General features: G+C 40.2%; 1 protein-coding gene across 1 annotated transcript in view; it reads right to left on the minus strand.

Moving 5' to 3' along the window:
* The window catches only part of LOC109984324 (zinc finger protein 236), a 65,308-nt gene that overhangs the window by 21,340 nt on the left and 21,793 nt on the right, over positions 1–22,175 (minus strand). Inside the window, exons 15-26 of the mRNA XM_020634431.3 lie at positions 21,639–21,746; positions 20,545–20,687; positions 19,917–20,020; positions 16,023–16,174; positions 15,055–15,231; positions 14,434–14,737; positions 11,030–11,133; positions 9,552–9,980; positions 6,308–6,453; positions 2,802–3,033; positions 2,532–2,705; positions 385–543 (exon numbers count right to left, since the gene is read on the minus strand). Of these exons, the coding sequence (XP_020490087.1) occupies positions 385–543; positions 2,532–2,705; positions 2,802–3,033; positions 6,308–6,453; positions 9,552–9,980; positions 11,030–11,133; positions 14,434–14,737; positions 15,055–15,231; positions 16,023–16,174; positions 19,917–20,020; positions 20,545–20,687; positions 21,639–21,746 (2,232 nt within the window). The remainder of the gene's footprint in view (positions 1–384; positions 544–2,531; positions 2,706–2,801; positions 3,034–6,307; positions 6,454–9,551; positions 9,981–11,029; positions 11,134–14,433; positions 14,738–15,054; positions 15,232–16,022; positions 16,175–19,916; positions 20,021–20,544; positions 20,688–21,638; positions 21,747–22,175) is intronic.

The raw sequence follows: 22,175 nt of genomic DNA on the forward strand, positions 1-22,175 counted from the left end.
AGAGACAGGGATAGAGGTAAAAAAAAATGGATAAACATAACACATCGCTAACAGTTTCATTAACACTCTCTATTAAAGTTTTGATGATGAGGTGGCATTGCGGCACTATAAATTGTGATGCCAATTTGGAACTTGCTGTGGCATTTTGACTTCAAGACAAGTACATTGCAGATGAGATTTCCACACACTGAGCAGGGTTTTGATTAAAAAAACAAAGGCCACAAAATAACTTTCAATGTCTCACATAAGGACAAGACATAATATCTGCTTCAGGGACTGAACACGATTGCATTATCCTTTTGGTATTCTGTTCAACACAACACTGAGAACATTCCTTTCCAGTCACACATGGATACTAAACACACGCGGTGTTACTCGTCTTACCTGCCATTCCAGTGTTGTTAGGGCTCTGAGGTAGGAGGTGGTCATTTGTGATGGTCAGGGTAGCGTTAGTGGGCTGGCTGTTGAGTGGAGATGCTAGCCTGATGCTGCCGTTGATCTCAGCACCATTTGGGTGGCTATGCTGGGCAAGCAGATCCTGACCTGCAAAAAAAGCAATTACTCCACAATCAGAAACATTTAGCTCTACTTTTTCCACATATGTTCACTTTCTAAGCTTTGGTTGTTTGGCTGTAAGGAATAGGAAGTCAAATATTGTGGCTTATTTAAGGAGGGAAAGTCTTGTGTGCACCTCTGAAAGAAGGTACAGCAATATAGATAAAATGACAGAGACTCTAAATTACTTTGGACATTTTGTTTGGAACCCCTTCACTATGATTTATCTCCATGTCTTCACGACTGCATCCACTTTATGGAAAAAAAATCAATAAACTGTGAAAAAAAACCTACAAACTGAAAGTCTTGGTGCAGCTTGAAGATTAAGAAAAACAAAACATAAGGCGTTACATAATAATAACTTGCAATAACCCTGGTCTAAAGGAAAGAACAATAAATACAGCAGAATGCTAAATGGAGGAAGGCTGAGTAGTGCCGGGAAGAATCTCTGTGCTCCAGTCACGCAGCACGAGATGATCTATGATGTCTCAAACGGGCTCAGACACTAACTACATCAACACAGCTGATACTCATATATCCTGAGCTTCTATATAGGACCAAAATATTGGTTGGTAAAGAAGGTGCATTACTCATGAGCTCTGATACTGAAGCTTTTGATCTTGTTTTGTGTAGGGGCTTTAGAATGTAAGAAAGGGTTATGAGTTATTAGTGTGTCAGTTTTCTTTTCTCTCTTCCTGCAAACATGCTTGCCTGCATGAGGAAAATCAATAAAGGTGTTTTGGATCCTACTGGGATGTTTTTTTAAATCCATTTGTTATTCTTTGATTGGTTCTGTAGTCGGGACGAGACAAGATTAAGGTCCACAGAGTGATGCTCTGTTTGCAGTGGTCAAAAGAAGTGCTTGGCTACTTTAGTACTTTGCTTTCGTTTTAAGAAATACTACCATAGTACCAACAAAAATATCTGTTGCATTGGTTCACCTACAACTGTATATAATATTCAAGGTGAATAGGTTTGTAGTAACAGATATCTCTACCTAGACTAGTTTTGATGAGCCGAGGATATAAAGCATGTTTTCAGTGTGAAGATGTGTTTTCCAGCCAATGCTATGTTTATGGTTTTTAGCATGAAAAGGTCTTTAGTCCTTAAAATGTTACAATACTTATGTTAAACAAGGAAAAAAAAACATTTACACTCATTACACTGAATTTTAAGATAATTGTTTACATTGTCTTGTAATAGATGATAAGTGTGTGAAGTAAATTTACCATTCAAATCCTCCATCGACATTTCACATAAACTTTATATCAAGAGATTGAAGCCTTGAACCAATACAACCAGCTACTACAAAACTCATCACTATAGTACATTTATACTCTGCGCCAAAAGGACATTAAAAAACAGAAAAAAGGGCAAAGGTTAAAGACTTTCGTCCAGAGTCAAGGCACTACCTCTCCCACAATCCATTGCGAATGACATCGCTTCTTCTTAAATTTTAACTTTTGTCGTTGTTACAGTGTTTACTCCGGTAACACAAGTGTTGTGATATCTTGTAGTTTGTGTTGTGGAAAATATAAACTACATTTACTGCAGCATAATAAAGTTTTTAGTACATTTAATGTTAGCTAACTATCTGTTCACATTCGGCGCCTAGGGGCGGGAAACATTGCCATGGTAACAGCAAAAGCTCCACCAATCAGAGATGTCGCGTTGACACTCTACGATCGTGCAGTGTAGTTATTTTCCCTAAATCGCAAATAAACCATGTTTTTCTTGAGGTTGAAATCATATGAACTTGTGTCTTCCACAGGAGCATAAACCATCGTTTCACACATGCTCGTGGTAAGTCTACCTTGGATGGTTACGACATTATTGCTTATAATCAAATCAGCTGTGAAGAAAATGAATGGGATTTTTACTTGTGTGGTGAATTATTACTAATAATTATTATTATTCCACCACTGTGTATTTGTCAACATTCTTGCTTGACCTGCATCGTATAAAGTTGTCCTGACCTGATATGGTGAGGGTGATCTCCTGAGGGTTTCCTGCAGCACCGCTGGCACACGACGCTGAGGCGAGGGCTTGAGACAGGCTGGAATTGTTGATGGTCAGCGTGATCTCCTGACCACTGGTACCTCCAGCTACCAGCCCCGAGCTGCTCATCACATGGCTTAGATCCTGAGAACCTATAGGATCCAAAGAAAAAACACACTTTAGCTATCCGTGTCATGTGATTTTAAAGAGGGCTAAGTCAGTTCTTTCTAAAGTCATAACATATTTACCTGAAGCGTCCTGCTCAGAGAGACCGGCCATTGTGACCTGAGCAGGGTTAATGGAGGAGGGCTGCAGGGCCAGGCTGGTCAGTGGGTGGAGCACAACATTTGCAGATACCGAGGGGTCAGAGGTGGACATGAGCTGGCTGCCAGAGTTGGAGACGAGACCAGTATCAACACTTAAGGGTTGAGAGAGGAGGCCACCTTGTTGTAATGTCTGCTGCAGGAGCGCTGGGTCAATCTGTCAGAGAAATCAAAAGATACTTCTCATGAACCATCTGTGTATTCCTTATTTGCACTGCTCATCTCTGTACACGGGGAACACTATAAATACACAAAGATCACAGTTTTATAAATTCACCTTTAAACCAAGAAAGCCTACATTTATACATTCTTGTTTAAAAATCTATTGTTATTGTATGTTTTCTTAACTTGTTTAAATTTTAAGTACATTTACAATTTGTATCTTTAGGTCAAACATGACATTTTATATGTATGTGTGCAACCTGGCACAGCTCTGCTTCTTATTCTCTGTTAATCACTCATTGTACTTCATTTTTGTGTTTTTATTTCACTCTTGATTTGGAATGGTAAACCAATGTGTCCCATACCAATAAAATCCCTTTAAATGTATTGAATAATTTACAAGATAGATTAAATGTGTTTTCGCTGAGGAAGAAGGGGGTGTTTTTGTTGAAATGTTTTGGGGCACAGCAACAGCCGTAGGAGTGATGGTTTCTTTCTGGAGAACATTTCAGGATCATGAAGCAAAATGCAATATATTCCACATTATTAAGCTTTTTGTCAACTTCAAATCCATGGACTACATTTCAGTCAAAGAAGTCAGATGACATTTGTATGAATGAACAAATGTAAAAGTTGTGTTGCTGTCAGTGTGTAGTTATTCATTGCCAATGATATTCTGTCTATTCTGCATTCAGTGTCTATTCTGAAGACACTGAATGCTTTTGGTTGAACAAAATCAGAACAAATTCCAGGATTAATCTAACAATCAAGCATGTAAGAATTGGATGAGCTTCATCCGACACTGTGCAGATTAGAGAAAACATTTTCATTTGTTGTTTTTATAGCTGATTGAACTAAACTCATCACAGGCTTCCCATGAAGCAGCTCTGTTCAGTCTCGTTCTGGTGCTCTTTCTCCTCCAGTAGACTTCTCGTTTGGTTTGATGCAAACACACTTACAAGCTGACAAAAACAAACACCCGGTCTACAGGTGTAGAGCTGGCACCACATGATGCCATGAACAAACCATCATTATCACAATCAGTGGAAGTAACTGAGTGAAATGATTCGGATGAGATGATAATACACCGCGGGAAGAATTAAAATGTCGACTGCTTCAGCCGCTCGATTAACTGATGAAGATGAAGGATTTTGTCTGAAAAGGCTAAAGTATTAACAAACAAGTCACAAAAAACAAACTGAATAACTTCCTGATATTGGGTTCATTAAAGGGGCTATATGTAACTTTTTACATGTGTAAATCGTTTTTTATTGCCCATTAATAAGCGAACAGTTAACTGATGTGAAGAAGTAGATGTTCACTGTCTATCTGTGTTGCCTGTATAAAAAGTTTCCCCAGGTTTTATTTTCCGCGAAAGCTCCAGGAAGTGACATTTTATGCACGTTCTCAACGTCCTCCTCACTCCGCTCTGCTTACAGAGATCAACAGTACAAACTCATCACACACTCCCACTACAGCCAGAGGCCGTCTTCCACACACTTCTATGCGCTCTAGGAGCTCTCAAAGGCAGACAAACTCATCACACACTCCTGCTCTCAGCCAGTGCCTGCAGAGACTGTCGTTTGTAGGATGGAGAATGAATACAGACCCACAGACTCCTTCACAGACTTTCACATGTGTATGACCACTTACCTCCTCTGTAAACATTATGACGGTAAATATCCAGTGTTTCACGGCTGATGAAAAATGCTCGTTCATGTACGTACGAACATGTATGATGAGCAGGCGAGAGAGAGCGAGCAACAGGTTACTGGTGCAGTTTGCCTAACGGCCATGCGGTGTCGCTACAAACGCAGTATTTTTGAAAGTTATATATAGCCCCTTTAAATAGCAGCAACAGTGTAATGGTTTGGTGTGTTCTCATAATTTGAATGTTCACAGAGCTTTTCACTTCAAAGTGTAAACAACAAGTCTACACCACTGCTCCACTTTAACTTAATAAACAAAGTTTATTTGTATTATTAGAAATGTTGAGCAGAGAAAAGATGAGGACATAAGAAAGTTTTTTTATATGTTTACCACAATCCTACATTATGAATGACCACAGAAGATAAGGCTTATATAACAGAAATATTAAACCATTAAACACTTTAATAGCCAATATTTTATGTCTCTTTATATAAACCTTACTTGAATGGCCTATCATCCAGAGTTTCAGATTTTCTATGTATTACCAGTAACCATACACCAGTGGTACTCAGCCTTGTTAGACCGAAGAGCCACATTGACCAAAAAATATTTCTCTAAGAGCCACAATCAAAAAACCTCTTTCTTTCCTAAAATATGTGTGGGAAACACAGTGACATGACATGCAAAGAATCATTTCTGCTGACAATGTTTCCATTTTTTTAATAATTACTTTTGATTTTTTTTCTCCAAGTAGGACCTAAAAGAGCCACAACTAGTCCCAAATGAGCCACATGGTGCTCGAGAGCCTCGGGTTGAGTAACACCGCCATAGACTGTAAATATTAATGGACTGAGGAAGCCTGAGTGACGTCCGCTATCTGTAACTGCAGGGGGCTCATGAGGCTCATCGGCAGCAGCCTCCATGCTGGAAATCCAGTCTCAGCCTAACTTTCAGTCAACCTAACGACAGGCTGAGAGCTGGAGCTGAGGCGGGTTTTAAACCTTATGACAAACCGTTACATCGCGCCCACCTGTCAATCATGTCAGCTACGGGACTAACAATGGATAACACATATCCGATAAACGGAGCAGTTACATCAAAATAAAATTGTCCCCCTGTCCGGTCTGTGCCCATCATGACAATAACTAATCCGACTTTTTCCATTTTTTGTACCTGCCTGTGAACATGCTGTACTGTCAAATCTGTTTCGCCTGTCATGTGTCTGTGACTCCCAGGCTTCATGGAGCCAGCCTCAAGCAGAAGGTCGAGGAACAGCAGGATTTTGCACTTCAGCTTTTGCTTCATTTTGTCAGACCGGAGATTGCTGCTTGATATTAATGCTACATTTAGGTTTAGGTTAGTCATCAGTTTCTCAATGATGGTGCATACTTATAAAGTAATTAAGGAATAAGCCCGTTAAATAGACATCACCTTTTCTTATTTCTTTTCTAAGTGGTGCTTCAAATGCATTTCATGAGAAATAAGTTTCAGTTTGTCATATTAATGAAAGGCAGCTCCACTTACAGGGAACTTGATTCCTTGCCAAAATAAGTTTATGTATCATACATCTCAATAACGTTAGATCAGTGTTATGATGACGTGGAGGATGTGTGTGTTACCTGGAGTGTGATGTTGTTTATGTTGCTGGTATCAATGCCAGAGATCTGGACGTTGGGGCACACCAGGCTGGCAGGCGTCAGCTGCAGGTGGATGCCGTCCAGTGTGGTTAGACCATCTGTTAGAGACACAGTCAGGTCTCCTGCAGCTGTAGTGCACACACACACACACACACACACACACACACACACACACACACACACACACACACACACACACACACACACACACACACACACACACACACACACACACACACACACACACACACACACACACACACACACACACACACACACACACACACACACACACACACACACACACACACACACACACACACACACACACACACACACACAGAGAGAGAGAGACAAACATACATATTAAGATATTTTACATTTGATATTCGCACTCATCCCACTTTGTAGTAAAGGGAACTGAAAGCAGTTCTTTTTCCAGCCTCCACCTGTGCTAACATTTTATAAACAACCTTCTGCTTATTCAATTGATAATTCCAGGGGAATACAAAGTCACAACATTTCTATTCTGAGGTCTCAAATAATGACTCCACTCTGTTCGAAGGTAAAAGCGGGTAGAGAGCCAACAGGCTTCATGAATAAAAGTGACGTTTCATAGCGTGTTGGTGTAAAATATAGAGATAGCTTTTTGTGGTCAAATACAAGAATGACCCTGGAGACACAAAGATCATAGTAAGTCTCTCAAAAACAGACGGGGGTCACCGATAGTTTATGTAAGTTTCACAAAACAAAAAGAGTAAGAGAAAAGGAGAACAAAGAAAAACCTGGAAATGATGTCTTCCCAAATGGTAAAAGTAGAGACTTCTTCTAGAGAGGTTTAATTTTAGACAAGTCTACACTTTTTCTTTAAAGGAAGAATGCGCAACTTTTTGATCCAGTAGATGTCGCATTGGAGCATCAGCATGAAACCAAAACAAACTGCTGTTTGGCCATGCCTCCTCCATACTGAAGCCTTCGCTCTCCTCCAGCGACACACATCAACCCCTCGCGTTTGCACAAGGGAGTTTTCAATTGGACCACCATAATTAAGCACTAAGCACAAGCTGCACTGTTAGCAGGCTAATGCTAGCACTCGTTAGTTAGCTCGTAGCTTCACATTGCATGTAAATTTACATGGAAAGACCGTGATCTAAAAACACTTACATGACATTCAAATAAGCAGTGAGTACAGTATCTATAGTCCCTCACTCAAACAGCTTTTATACACAAGGGGAGGAGTCATCCCATCCCGTCCATGTAAACACGGCTCAGACAACATCACAGACAGCCGGGCTCACACGTCTCACTCATTGTAGACAGTCATGACTCAGAGAGATATTTATACAGGATGTACTGGATCTCTGCTGTATTTATGTGTTAAATGTCACACATTCTGCCTTTTAAAAAAGAACCAGAAATACAGTAGAGTAAGAGTGTAAGAAACTAGAAATTCCTGGAGCTGTGTGCAAAACCATTTTATGGCTGCAAAATTGAGTCAGACTTCAGTCAACACATTGAACTTAGATGCATAGGAGGATAAAGGTGCATAATTCTGCATTTAAAATGCACAGAGTCTCTGTAACAGCCAGAGCACCAAGACAACAGTCCAGTATCTTCATGAATCTGTTTGATCAAAACTTAAAAGGGTACTGTTATTTCCCTTCATGGCTATTCAAAGAGCTTGATTCAAAATGGACATAAAACTACCTTATCATATATACATGATGTATTTGATTTATCTGATAATCCTCTTTCCATTTCAAAGCTTAGTGTCATTTTTTGCCTATTCAGAACCAAACTATTTTATCCACACGTCACAAACCTCTCAGCAAAATCTGGATGTGTGAAAGAGAGACCCTTTAGACACCTAGATGTGTTATCCAGTTATGCAGCTGTTCTGAATACAAGAATTTAATGTGAATGTTTGTCAGCTTTTGGGAGGATTTCTGCTGCCTTGACAGAGCAGATTTGTGTTGAAACTGTCAAATGGTTTCCTGTGATTGGAGGAACAGGAGCGCACAAGAAGTGGATTTTTGCTATAACAAAAACAAACATGCTCCTACATGTGTTGGTCTTTTAGACAATGAGAGGGAATTTATCCTGAGCACCAGGGCTGATGCTTCCAACTGATAACAAATAAACAGTGTGCATGATGATCCCTTCAGTATTTCAGTCACCCCCATAAACTCACTGCATTTATCATCAGCATGACGTTGCCATCAGGGTAAGACACTCTTTAGGATAATACAATTTAGTGTCTTCATTTAAGCGTTTCAGGTCATTTCATCCTCTCCAACTTATCTCCTCAAACTGCAGTGATTGGTTTCTTGGCACACTGCTCTGCGCTACATGTGTTAATATGCTAATTCTCTCATTTTATAGTGTTCCACAGTCTTACTGCACTGCCTTGGTGGGTCTCTGATTAATTGCAATGTCATAACTTTTGTTGAAATCCAAAATCCTGCTTGGCTTTAAGCAGGCCCGCCCACAAAAATGGCTGGGCACCTGAAAGGCCAAATAATGGGCCATCACAGGACATGATTTAAACTAAAGTATGCACATTCAATCAGTAGTGTTAGCGCTAGCCTCCTGGCTAACATTAACTCCCTCTGAGCCTTACACCAGTAACATTCTCTAAAAAAAGCAACTGTTAAGAAAATTAGTGTTTTTTTCACTTAAAGAGTTAATGGTGAGTATTTAGGTTTAAATAAAATGTGGTAATTTTTGTTTAAAATTAGGATGGACCATATTTTTGCTAAACTCCATTTGACTGCCCCAGAAAGTTTCCCCTTTATCGGTATGGACGGCCTTGGCTTTAAGTACCTGATTTATTTTGGAAATGTGTGTGGCTTTTATGTGAACATTTTAATTTTATCAAATTTACAAAACCTTTAAGATTTTTAAGTAATTCTGCCTTGAACCCCCCCCCCCCCAATGCCTGAAATAGCCTGTAGGTGTGAATGAGGTGTTAATGGTTTGCCCTGTGATTAGCTGGCTACCTGTCCAGGATATACCCTGACTCTCAGCTAGGATCAGCTCCAACCCTTGCTACCCCCAACGAGACAAGCATTATAGCAAACGTGTGGATGAGGGATATGAGCTAAACTTGATCTTATGATATACATTTGATTTTGTTTTTTACAATTACTTTAAAATTATATATATTGATTTAAGTGGTAGTTTCGGGATTTTATGGTTGTGTAAGTTGTGTATCCCTAAATCTTACCTGACATGGACGCAGGCAGGATGGCCCCTCCCACTAGTCCCTGTTGTAGTAGATTCTGGTCAAACTGGCTGGCTGGGAGATAAATGTTGGGGTCAGAGTTGGATGTTTGTAAGAGTCCCACAGGTTGAAGAGCATCTGAAGCCACATGCTGCTGCCCCTGGCCTGATGCCACACCCTGTCCAGCCGCTGATTCATGGCCCTGACTGGCCTGACCAGCAGAAGAGGCAGAGCGCTTGGATTTGTTTCTGTCGCTGTTCGGCCGGAGGTGACACTGGATGTGTGTTTTGCGGTGGCCGGACGTCCTGAAGCGGAGTTCGCAGAATGGACATTTAAAGGGCTTGGAGCCAGTGTGGAGGCGCATGTGCACTTTTAAGCTGCCTTTTGTAGAGAAGGAGGTGGTGCACATGTGACAGCTGAACAGTTTTTGGCCTGCGAGGAGAAGGAGAGTGTTAGCTGCAGTCAGCTGAACATGAGTAGAGGCTGAATCACAGTTGGATTTTGAGCAATGTTGTGTGTTCTCTGTGACAGGCTAAATAGCTTCCTGACATCAGACTCTCATATAAAAACAGAAACTACACAATGTGTTGTTCATCATGTCACATGAAATGATGAACAAGGCTAACTATTTCACTGTTTCAAGTGTTGAATGCTAAATGCTAGCTAACTGGCTGTTGGTGGTAGCTTTATATTTACTGCACAATTTTGAAAATGGAACAGCTCTTCTCATTTTACTCTTGGCAAAAAGAAATAGCACAAAGTGATATTCCCTAAAATGTCAAACTGTTCATTAAAGGTAACTTATTATACTCCTTTTCAACAAGTTTAAGTACGTCTCAGAGCTCCTCAAAACATGTGTGTGAAGTTTCTTGTTCTAAATCCACTGTGATCCTGTATTTGATCAGGTCTATAACCCCCTCTTTTTCAGCCCTGCTCAGAACAGGCTGTTTCTGGGTCTGTACCTTTAAATATGTAAATGAGCGGTGTCTGGCCACGCCCCCTCTAGAAGGGGGTGGCTTGTGCTTTCTTGCACCATGCCCTATTGTTTACGTTGAGAAGGCAGACTCAGAGTGCAAAACAAACACCTAGCTGTGGGAGTGTCACCCACTTCGGTGAGGGGTTACTGCCCTTTGTGATGTCATGAAGGGAAATATCCAAATGGCCTATTTGAGCACACATTTTTTATAAAGTGGAGCAGGAATTTTCTCATAATTTGGAGGTTTGTAGAGCGACTAGGGACACATATTAGTGTTAGAGAAACATAGTAAACTGTATTTTGCATATTGTGACCCTTTAAAGAAGTGTAACTTAAAGAGTTCATTAAACTGTGTGGTTCAGGCAGATCCTGTTTTGTTTCAAATGGTCTTGTCTTAACTGCCACAATGTTCCAGAAATGCAACAAACCGGTAGGCGCCTTGTAAACAGCAATTACTTGAACCTCAACCTTATGAAAGATGGAGAATAATGTGATCATGGATTACCTGTATGCGTTTTCACATGGCAGTCTAGGGTAGATTTCACTGTGAAGCTCTTCCCACACTCATCACACTTGTATGGTCTTTCGCCCGTGTGGATCCGAATGTGCCTGAATATTGAAACAGAGGGACACAGGGTAAATGTTACACATCACAAACACATGAGAGATTCAGAGCGGGGGGAAAGACATAGAGCGATGCTTTGTTTGTATGTGTGCAGTAACGGAATCAGAGTCCAAAACAGCCTTTTCTGTGTGTTTCTGTGTTTACCCCGAGAGCGCTCTCATTTCTTATTCCTTTAGTTCAGAATACTGTTCTTACAAAAGTGTCAAAGAAAGTTGCAGACACAGATGGACTCCAAAAATGAAATCCTAATTCCTATGTATGACTCACTGGCCAGTATCGGAGTTGTTTAGGAAATAGAAAAGTCTGAGCTGAACAAAGTTTGAGGATGTGGTTGTAACTTTAGAGTTCTAATAACAAGCTTCCAGGGAGATGTACGCATTTATACCTTTTCTAGGATAGGATAGGATGATACTTTATTGATCCCCAGAGGGGAAATTGGGGCATCGCAGCAGCACAGACAAGTAAGCTCAAAATACACATTAAACAGAATAGATAAGATAAATAAAAATAAAAATAGGGGGTATATACAGTACAAAATGAATGATGAAGTTAACTATGCATGGAATTGATTCAGTATTTGCAGAGAATGACAAGGTAAAGTGACAAAGCCTGCCTCCACACATTTTTAAACTCGTTATCTTAACTAAGGGTGCACCGATAGATCAACATGTGACCGGAACCATCCAGTTTCAGCCTGCTCGGCCCTGACCGGTGACCGGCCGGTCCTCACGACTATAGCCGATTTGGTGCTGATCAGACGCACACACACACACAAGCTGTTTCATGCCCTGTGCAGCGACACAAACACTAACGCCGGATACACGCAATGAGTTAACATGTCGGCTGTGTAGACCTGTGGAGAAAAAGTTTCCCTGCACTCGATCCCTCCTCACCTCCGATCCAATGCAGATCCGCATGTCTGCGCTGAATGAATATATGTGCTCATTCCCGCTGTGTCTCTCTCTCTTGCATGCTGGAGGGGCGCAGCACGTTAATATATTTAATTAATATTTCTGTAATATCATTTTGTAACTTAAAGGGAAACTTAAATGATAGAACCTCAATGTATGAGCACGTTATCTGAACGTCTGACCAGATGTGAGAAATTTCACTTTGCAGGAAATAATATAGATTAATATGGATAATTAACAGATATAAACATGATTAAAACTCTTTGCAAACACAAATAGCTTTCACAGAGGCAGTGACAGACAGATCATCTGGAAATGAAATAAATGTAATTTGTTTATTTGCACACATTTATACACTGATGACAAAGGCTTCATTCATTTATTTGGATGATAAAGGGACTTGAGACTTCACAGTCTTCTGACTACTCAAAGCGCTTTTACACCGCATGTCACACTGACGGCTGACAGTCATTTGCTGCAGGAGCTGGGGATCGAACCCTCGACCTTCCGGTTGAGAGACGACAACTCTACTAACTGAGCCCAGCTGCCCCATTAGCAGCCAGTTGAGTTGCCTTTACACTTCTTTACATTCACACACACTCTCACACATCGTTGGTTTTGCGGACAGGAGCAATAAGGGTTCAGTATCTTGCCAAGGACACTCTGACACGCAGCAACAGCCAACCCGACCGTACAGTCTTAAAATAAAATTGAACTTGGATGCCTACCCTAAACCAAGGAATTTAGTCTATGCCAAATACAGTGAACATCAGATTCAGCAAAAATGGGGGAGAAAAAGGGGAGAAAGTGTTGGATTTAGAGACATTAAAGGATTGGCAGTCTCATTTTATCAGTTGTAACTGTAGCTGCGTTGCTCTATTCACACAGCAAAACAAAATGACGACCTTGTGTAGTGAAAATTGAGAAAAGCGAAGTCTTCTTAACAAACAGTCATATGTTTGACATGCTCTGTTCAGACAATTGGTCGTGTCAGATTTTCACTTTGGCAGCCTGAGTTACCTAAATCTCTGGAGACTGATTAACACATGACGTTTATCATTTTAAAAGAATGTCCCTACGTCCAAAAGAAAGTAAAGAGAAAATGCCCCTGGATTAGCTAATGAAGCTAGCTGCTTTGTTGCCAGTTACTTCTTAATCAAGAACGAACACACAAACAGCCTGCAGCTAGAGATGCTTCTTCTAAAGTAGTCCGTAAAACATTGATTAAATAACTTATTTTAGCAGTTCTCCCCTTTAGCGATGGGTTAACAATGTTACCTACATTTTAACTAGCAAGAGGAAAGCATGACTGCTGAATTCATTCTGGATTTACATGACAGCAGGGGGTCAAACATTTGCGACAAACTACATATTCCAAGTTATCTTATCAATAACATATGAATTATATTCATTAATGGGAACACAATTTAACTGGTTTATTAATAATGTATTTTAATAATGGCCTGCATCATCAAATGTATAAGTTACCGTTAAAGCTGTAGAAACTTTTCTTAACTGAGCTGGTACCATAACAAGGTTGTTTTGCTAATTGTAAGCTAGTAAAATGTTCATAGGTATTTTATAATTGAGGTTTTTGAAAAGACTTTCAGACAATTTGCAACTTTGTGCTTTTATTAATCGTCGTCATGATCAACTGGGCTGAGCTAAGAGAGAAGGACGGAGGTCTAACAAACTAAAAAATGTCTTCTTTAATACAGTTAGCTACAAATGCTAATCTTGGTGCAAATCTCTGTAATGAATGTGCTTCATGACTGAGACAATGCTTGTTTATCAGACGGCCTACTCTGAAGGTGGCTAGTGCAGAGATATAATGACCTTAAATGACCTTGTAAAAATACTTACGTTTTCCTTTAAAGGCTTTATATGTGATTTTTTGATCCAGCAGATGTCGCCCTTGAGCACCAGCATGAAACCAAAACAACTCACGGTGCATTGTTGTGTTAGCATGCTAATGCTAGCGATCTTTATTATGCTCGTATCTTCACACTGCATGTAAATTTACCTGAAATGAGCGTGATCTAGAAACACAGTTAAGCAGTGAGTACAGTATGTTATTCTTCTTTTCTCTAGTCCCTCAATTAAACAACTTGTACACGTGAGGGGATGAGTCAGCTGGCCGTCCCGGCGATGTAAACAAACTGAAGATAGGACTCTGAAAACTCTGAAAACATCACAGACAGTGGGACTCGGGTGTTACACCCATTGTAGACAGTCATGACTCACAGAGTTATTTTCAGAGGATATACTTGATTTCTATTATATTAAAGTGTGAAAAATCACATAGAAAGACTTTAAGGGATCGTAAAGAAATGTTTTACGTTTGTCAGACAGAAAAATAGACTCAAATCGTACCTGACGAGGTCACTGGGCTTCTTGAAGCTCTTTGGGCAGAAGTTGCAGCAGTTGGCAAACTTGGGTTCTGTTTCCAGCTCCACCGCCTTGTCTTTGATCTCGCTGATTCGGTCCCTCTCAGCTGCTGACTGGGCGAGGATCCGCTCCGACACTGAGGCCTCCTCCCCGGGGTCCTTGGCCAGCTCGGCTGCCTGCTCCTCAGTGAAAGTGATGATTTCCAAATTCCTCCTTTTTGATGCCTTTTGCTCCCCGTCCTCTTCCTCTTCATCGTCTTCTTCAATGTCTTCAGCATCTAGACCTACAACTGAGAGAATTGTTTTGGATTATAAATGTACCTTTTCTTTGGCTTTGACTTCAAACTAGGCAGCTCAAACTGAGAAGAAGACGAGGGTAAATGGAAACATTTCAAACTTGAGTAAAAATATAAACTTGTCCTAACAGCAGGAATTAGCACGCCCAAAGTTACATTTTCCCTTCATTTTCAAATCATTTTCATAGCCTAGACATGACAAAGTGTTCAAACTCCTTCCTGACTGTGGAGATGAAATGCAGGTTAAATGACCCTGTGTCTAAGAAGTAAAATGTAATGACACATCAAAGCGGTGTTGTTGGCGTTCTTACTTTGTTCCTCCACAGCGTGCACCTTCCTCATATGCTTTTTACACAGCAGGCTGGTCCTGAAGCTCTCGTCACACATGGAGCATTTGTAAGACTTGATGTGGATGATCATGTGGCGGTTCAGGCTGCCGTTGGTGGTGAATGAGGCGTCACAAACATTACATTTATAAGGCTTCATTCCTGTCAGGAAGAGATTAGAGGGAAGGGTTCGCTGGTGTCTGCAGGTTACACTTTTATTGTTTTGGGACTTTTTACCTCAGAAAGTTAAACCAAAACAATATAAAACTTGACAACTTTTCACTGACAAATCATTTACTTGTTATTTTTCACAGTCAATTAAACAAGGCACCATTAATAAACATGACCTGAATGTACTTCAAGTTTTTTAATTACTTACATAAATCAAATGATGTTCTAATCCTGTTCTCAATCTTTAATCAAGGATAACAAATATTACAAATACGTAGGATAAATTATTTGTTTTTAAGATTATTTTGGGGCTTTTTATACCTTTATTGGAGAGATAGGACAGTGGATAGAGTAAGAAATCAGGGAGAGAGAAAGAGAGTGGGAAATGACATGCGGGAAAGGAGCCACAGGTCGGATTTGAACCTGGGCTGATCGCTTGGAGAACCACAGCCTCTGTACATGGGGCGTGCAAACTAACCACTGCACCCTGTATAATAACTTCTTAAAGATTTGAAATGCTTTTAGAATTTTGAAGCACTGATTCTGGGAAGCAATGATGTAACTGTGCCTTCACATTTGTAACAGAATTTTCAATCTGTTATCGTGTTGGGAAATTCCAGATTATGGAAGATAAGGCACTACATTCATCAGTAACAATATCCTTTAAATTCTCCAGCTAAAACAGTTAAACAGAATATATTGAATTGTTTTGTGTTTGTCTGACCTACTTTATAACAAAGATATTGGAAGATTTCTCAGACCATGGAATAAAGTGAGCTCACCTGTGTGTGTGTTGAGGTGAGACTTTAGAACCCCAGCTGATACAAAGGCTCTTTCGCAGAGATGACATCTGAAGGGTTTCTCCCCTGTGTGTGAGCGCAAGTGCTGCTTCAGGTGGCTTGACTTCTTAAAGCCTTTATTACACCAATTACACCTGAAAAAGGAGGAACAAACATCTTATCGAGGCTGTTTTCTGCAGTTAGAGTTTGTGGTGGACATGGTTCCTCTGCAAAGATTGTGTGCAGTGAAGAGGAGAAGCTTCAAGAATGTTACCTAGGCAACATGTTGTTCAGACTCTAAAGCATTGTCTAAATCATCTTTTTTCTCTAGCTTCTATTCTGCAGATCTTAACCTTTCTATGGAGGATACAGTAACACAGCATGGATATATCTGTGTGTTTACCAAATGTCAGAGTGTAAATAAAATAATACAAAATAAAGATCAAATAATACTTTACTATATAAAGATTATTCCTCGATCACACATCAGGAGGAAAGACTCTTGTCAAACATATACAAACAACACAAACCACACGTCTGCTTCTTTGTCAGTGTTTCAGAAACGGAGCAACTCAAGACAGAATACATCATAAATGATTTCAAAACCCATGCCATGCGACTGAGAGGTACATTCATTGGCACCATTCAACAACAAACGATAACCCTTTTGCTGACAGCCGAGAGTCCACAATCCCTGAAGCAGCTGGCAGGTGACATTAAAGGTTTTGTGTCTTGTTGTTGTTGTTGCTGCTGCTGCATAGAAAGGTACGAGTAGCTGTTCATCATCTCCTGATGTTCTGAAACATTTTCAAGAATCAAGAGGATCCTTTTACAAGAAAGTTGTAGAGGATAGCTACCACTTTAAATCTCTGACATTCCCTGAACACTATTTGAAAAAATTAATTCTAAAGATTTGGATGAATTAATTTATATTAAATTCATCTTCTTATATTATTGCTGAAGGTTTGTCACATATGAATATCTTACTCCACGTCATCCATCCATCCGTTATCTATACAGCTTTTTCCCGTTCGGAGTCATGGGGGGCTGGAGCCGATCCCAGATGTCATAGGACTGTTCGTCAGTCAATCACAGGGCTACTCCAAGTCATGGACGCATGACGTGGAGTCAGGTATCATTAAATGTTTTCAGTTAACTATCAATGAAAAAGGTTCTGCAGGGCAACAAGCTCTCCTTTGTTAACCATCAACCCTCACCTGCATACATATTAAAGGTCACATATTATTCTCATTTTCAACCACAACAAAGAAGTCTCAGAGCTCCCAAAAACATGTTTAAGAAGTGTCTTGTTCTAAATCCACTCTGACATTGTATTTGATCATGCCTATAAACCCCTCTATTTTAGCCCTGCTCAGAACAGGCTGTTTCTGTGTCTGTACCTTTAAATATGTAAATGAGCTGTGTCTGACCACACCCCTCTCTGGAAGGGCTTGTGTGCCTCAGGCTTTCTCGCTCCATGTCCTTTTGTTTATGGTGAGAAGGCAGACTCAGAGGGTAGAACAAACCCCTAACTGTGGGAGTGTCACCCACCTGGGGGAGGGGCTACTGCCCTTTGTGATGTCATGAAGGGAAAATCTCCAAACGGCCTGTTTGAGCACACATTTTCTGAAAAGTGGAGCAGGCAAAAGACGGAGAGGATGGACTTTTCTCATAATTAAAGGGTTTGTGGAGAGACTAGGGACACATATTAGTTTTAGAAAAACATGGTTAAGTGTCTTTGGCATAACATGTAACCTTCAAAACCCTGAAAACAGTAACGCGAGAATGATAAAATCTGTTTCTGCCATACTCCTCCATCAATTCAACAAAGCATGGGCGAGCCTCAGTTTTCTTTGGGTTCACACTGTTTCTACCTTTGTACAAAATGTAGTGCTGCGTATTTTTAGCACGTCTGAACTACACATTGAGATGTGATAACACAAAGAGGAGTTGTCTGAGAATAAAAATGAATGTATCTCGAGGGAATGCCCTTTACCTTATCTAGTGAAAGGTTTCAAATGAAAGATGCTGACGACAAAGAAAATACATTAAAGGCAGAAATGTAGAGAACACTGAAGACTTTTTATTTCCCCTGGCCCCATTTTTTATCATGATGCCTACATTCGATAATCTTTTTGAAGCCTAGAATACGGTTTGTTTTGGTTTTATAGAGCACATAAAAACTATTCAAACACTACATGAGGGAAAACTTAAAGCCAATAACAAACACAAACAACAAATACAACCACTCAGTCCCCTGGTCTGTCTTTGATTACAAAGCATTAAAGGGTAAAACAATATGAAGGCAAAAGTTCACATTTCTTAAAGAACTGCTGCAATTTAGCCGAGGTGAACTGATTGACCGGCTGGTGACCAGAATCAGAGGATTATCAGCCTGTTCGGCCGTGATGTCCTAGCTCATATCCAGAATAGGGAGATCCTATCCCACTGAAAATGTCAGCTGCAGCTTCACTGCTCATCAGGCCTGAGTGCTGTAGTTCAGTCAGACGTCAGTGTTGGTGAAGGAAAAGAAAAGCTCTCCTGAATGATCTGGATCCAAACCCCTCTCAAAGAACCCTTAGAAAAGGAGTTTCTGGTCCAATCTGTAGCCACAATGAGCTCTTTGGGGAAGCCAGAGACGTTTCATCACTGTGGCATCCAAGCCATGAGGAGGCTTGATGATTGCATCAAGTGGGCCAAAAATGACCCGGTGAGGTTGTCATGGCAAGAAAACATCCTCACTCTCAGCTTATGAATGATCTATCTTTCTATGGGCTAATTTTACTGCAGTAGCAACATCTTTTTTGTTATTATGAACTCCTCCTCTTGGTCTCTCTTTACTTGATTTAGTCTTTTTATTATCACTATGATTTCTCCTACAATACCATGTCATGTTGAAGCCTTTTTTAATAACACACTGAAACTAAAACCCTTGGCACCAAATATTAAATCAATAATAATTAAATGTATGACACGCTGACAGCGCAGTGGAGAGATAGAGAGAGAGAGAGAGAGGGAGAGAGCATTTGCAAATGGACATAAAGTAAGTGTGGATGTAAAACAATAACCAAACATTAAATCTTGAAGCCTTGTGCTGCTTGTCGGGTCAATCTATGTCTCTCTGACAAAGACAAACATTTGACAGCTGTCTTATTTGAATGATCCATCCACAGACTGAACATGCAGGAGAGACTGTTGTGGACAAAAAATATTGGCAGAGACCATAGAGATGTTTCTGCCTTTAGTGTCTCTGCCCTCCGCAGAAAATATATTACTTTTGATTAAGATACTGTGCTGCCATTTAAACAATGTAATACCATAATTACTATAAATAACACAGTTAGTAATGACAAATTCACTCAGTTCTGTCATTGGAAAACTGTGTTCATCATGAAAACACCCTGCAAACTTTGATGAGAGCTATTTTAAAACGAGTTTGTCACCCACAATGCATCACTCTGTATGGAAGAGATGAGCTGTGTACATGTGACACATGGGCAGTGGGTTAACAGCCTCTTTGTAGATTTCAATGCGTTACAGAAACAGGACCTAGAGGTTGATTTCACACTAGGGACCGGGGCCCTGACCCGAATACGCTTAACCCCAAAGTCCGGTTCATTTGATCAGTGTAAACACAGATTTTTAAATCCACTATGTGCATACTACCACCTGCTGTATCTGACTTTGTAGATACACAAGTGTACAAGGCACGGTACTAGACAATCATGCCTAATGTGAAAACAACCTTAGAGAAAATGAGGATGTTCAAAGAGAGCTGTGACTACAACTGCTGGTGATTTTATCGGGGGCTGGATTTCCAAAAGTGAAGCTGTAGAAGCACTTCCTGAAACAAGACATCATGCATATACGAGCAAAAGAAACAAGTGTGAAGTTAACCTGTAGGCTCTTTTGCTGCTGTCCTCACTGTCATCCTGGTAGTCCTGTGTTTCAGTGGTCAGCTGAAGCTCCTCCTGACTGCTCTGCTGAAGGAGCCCATTTGTCTACATAGGAGACAAATACCCTCACTTTAACACTTTGATTAAGTTTGCTTTAGATACATTAATACATGAAATACAGTACATGGATGATGTCAGCATCATTTTGGGTATTACCACAGAGCTTAGCTAAGCCGAGAAAACACTGAAAGAAGGGGTTTATTATATACCAAGCTCTGTACCCAGTGTCATGTATAATCAATATCTAAGCCGGGCTGATAATCAAGCAAATCTTTGCAACATTTAGAAAATGAACTGCAGCTATATAGTCAGATTAGCTATAATCTCATTACCTTCTATTAAAGTTCATTTTTTCCTTTTAAACATTTTTTATGCAAATGTATACAGCTACTTGTTAAGACGTAATCTAATTTCCTACTCTATAAAAGATGCCTGAAGTGCACAGTGAAGACACAATGAATAATCCACTCCCCCACCATAATGATGTTTGGTTATAATTCTTCTTTCTAAAAAGGAAAACTAAAGGGGGGGGGGGGGGTAAAAGGGTCTTAAGGAGCACCAGGACTCACCACCTCAGCACTTTGAATGTGGAGCAGATTTGGAGGGTGATAGCTCGACGACAGGGCCTGAGACTCCAGGGTGCTGGAATCCTGCAGCTGCTGAACCGTGGAGAACTGGGACTGACTGTAGCTTGATTCAGTAATGGTGAAGCCTGAGGGGACCAGCAATCAACAGAGAAGAATCCGTCTCCAGTTACTAATTGGATATTAAAGTACTTGCTGATTGTAATTACATTTTCAACACACACAAAATTGAGTTTTGCAAAAACAATTCTCTGGATAAGCACTTTTATGAGCAATAGGAGCATTTTGAATAAAAATGTGAACCTAGAAGCGGACTGCCTCATAACACAGCAAATAAAAGCAACAGTGAATCTACAAGTAGGCGAAAAGGAGTTAGATAAAGGAGGAGTAGATAAAACAGTCTTTCTCTCAGCAAATTTCAAATTGAAAAATAATGCAATAATGGGAAAAATTTGGCAAGCTTGTGCAGAGTCAAGCATTTCTATTTTAAGGAAATCAAAGTGCATGAAGTCAGTAAGAGTAAATTCTCAATACAACATTGAACCATTCGGCATCCACAATGCATTATATTTCTCTATGAATTGGTTCTGTTTGTGGGCACCTGTGAGTCCATCTGATGGGGTTAAGGAACTCATTCTGCAATATCCACAATACTTTAACATGGCAAGCTGTGAGGAGAGGCAGCAGTATGAAGAGACACCTCCTGCCAGAACTCTGATTACACAGCAAGTTGACAACAGTCAGTCGACATGGTAACAACCTGGTACAGAAGCTGGTGGGGCTTAAGTAGCAGTCATATGTTTCAGAGTACTACACTGGATTAAGACAATCACAATGAAGAGAGAAAGGCTGGTGCCATTCTCAGAGACAGTTTATGGAAGATTCACTTTATTGAGTAGAAATGTTTATTTTTTATTTATTATGAATAAAGATAGATACCCTCAATAGTGATTTATTTAAGGTATTATAATTATGATAGTTATATCCACAATTCTCAGATATCTGAATAAAAATGCATACACAAGTGAACCTGGTGTGACAGAAAGTGTGTGTGTGTGTGTGTGTGTGTGTGTGTGTACCTTGTGTTAGAGCTTGCTGGTCAAAGGCAGGCTGAGGGAGTGCTGGTGACTCAAACTGGCTGATATTCTGAGGCAAAGCATGCTGGGTGGTCACATATGAGTCGGACACTACAGAGACAGAGACGCAGAGCAGCACAAAAGGTTAGTTTGGTACTCACAGAGACGGAGATTGATAGGATGTAACTTAATCGTCCTCTAAAGAAAAGTACAAAGGGAGTCAGAGGTTATGTTGGATCATTGGTAATTGTTCCACTTCTTTTTCTTTCGTTCCAACATCTCTCAAGAGTTCAAAATAATTCTCAAGTGAACAACCTGTGCAAACTAAGAGAAATAACAAGTATTCAAACAGATGTTCTAGTAGGCAGATATTACTCTTTGGAAAGAAGAAAAAATAACTACAGAATAAACATGACCCCCCCCCCCCCCCCCCCCTTTTTTAAATCTAACAAAAAACCTCCTTTGAATGCAAGGGCAAATCCGAGTCTATACAATATTAAAATGTAACTTTATATTGATGGGGTCAAGAATTGTAGCCTT

Source organism: Labrus bergylta, chromosome 8, assembly GCF_963930695.1.
Source record: "Labrus bergylta chromosome 8, fLabBer1.1, whole genome shotgun sequence".
NCBI classification, from domain to species: domain Eukaryota; kingdom Metazoa; phylum Chordata; class Actinopteri; order Labriformes; family Labridae; genus Labrus; species Labrus bergylta.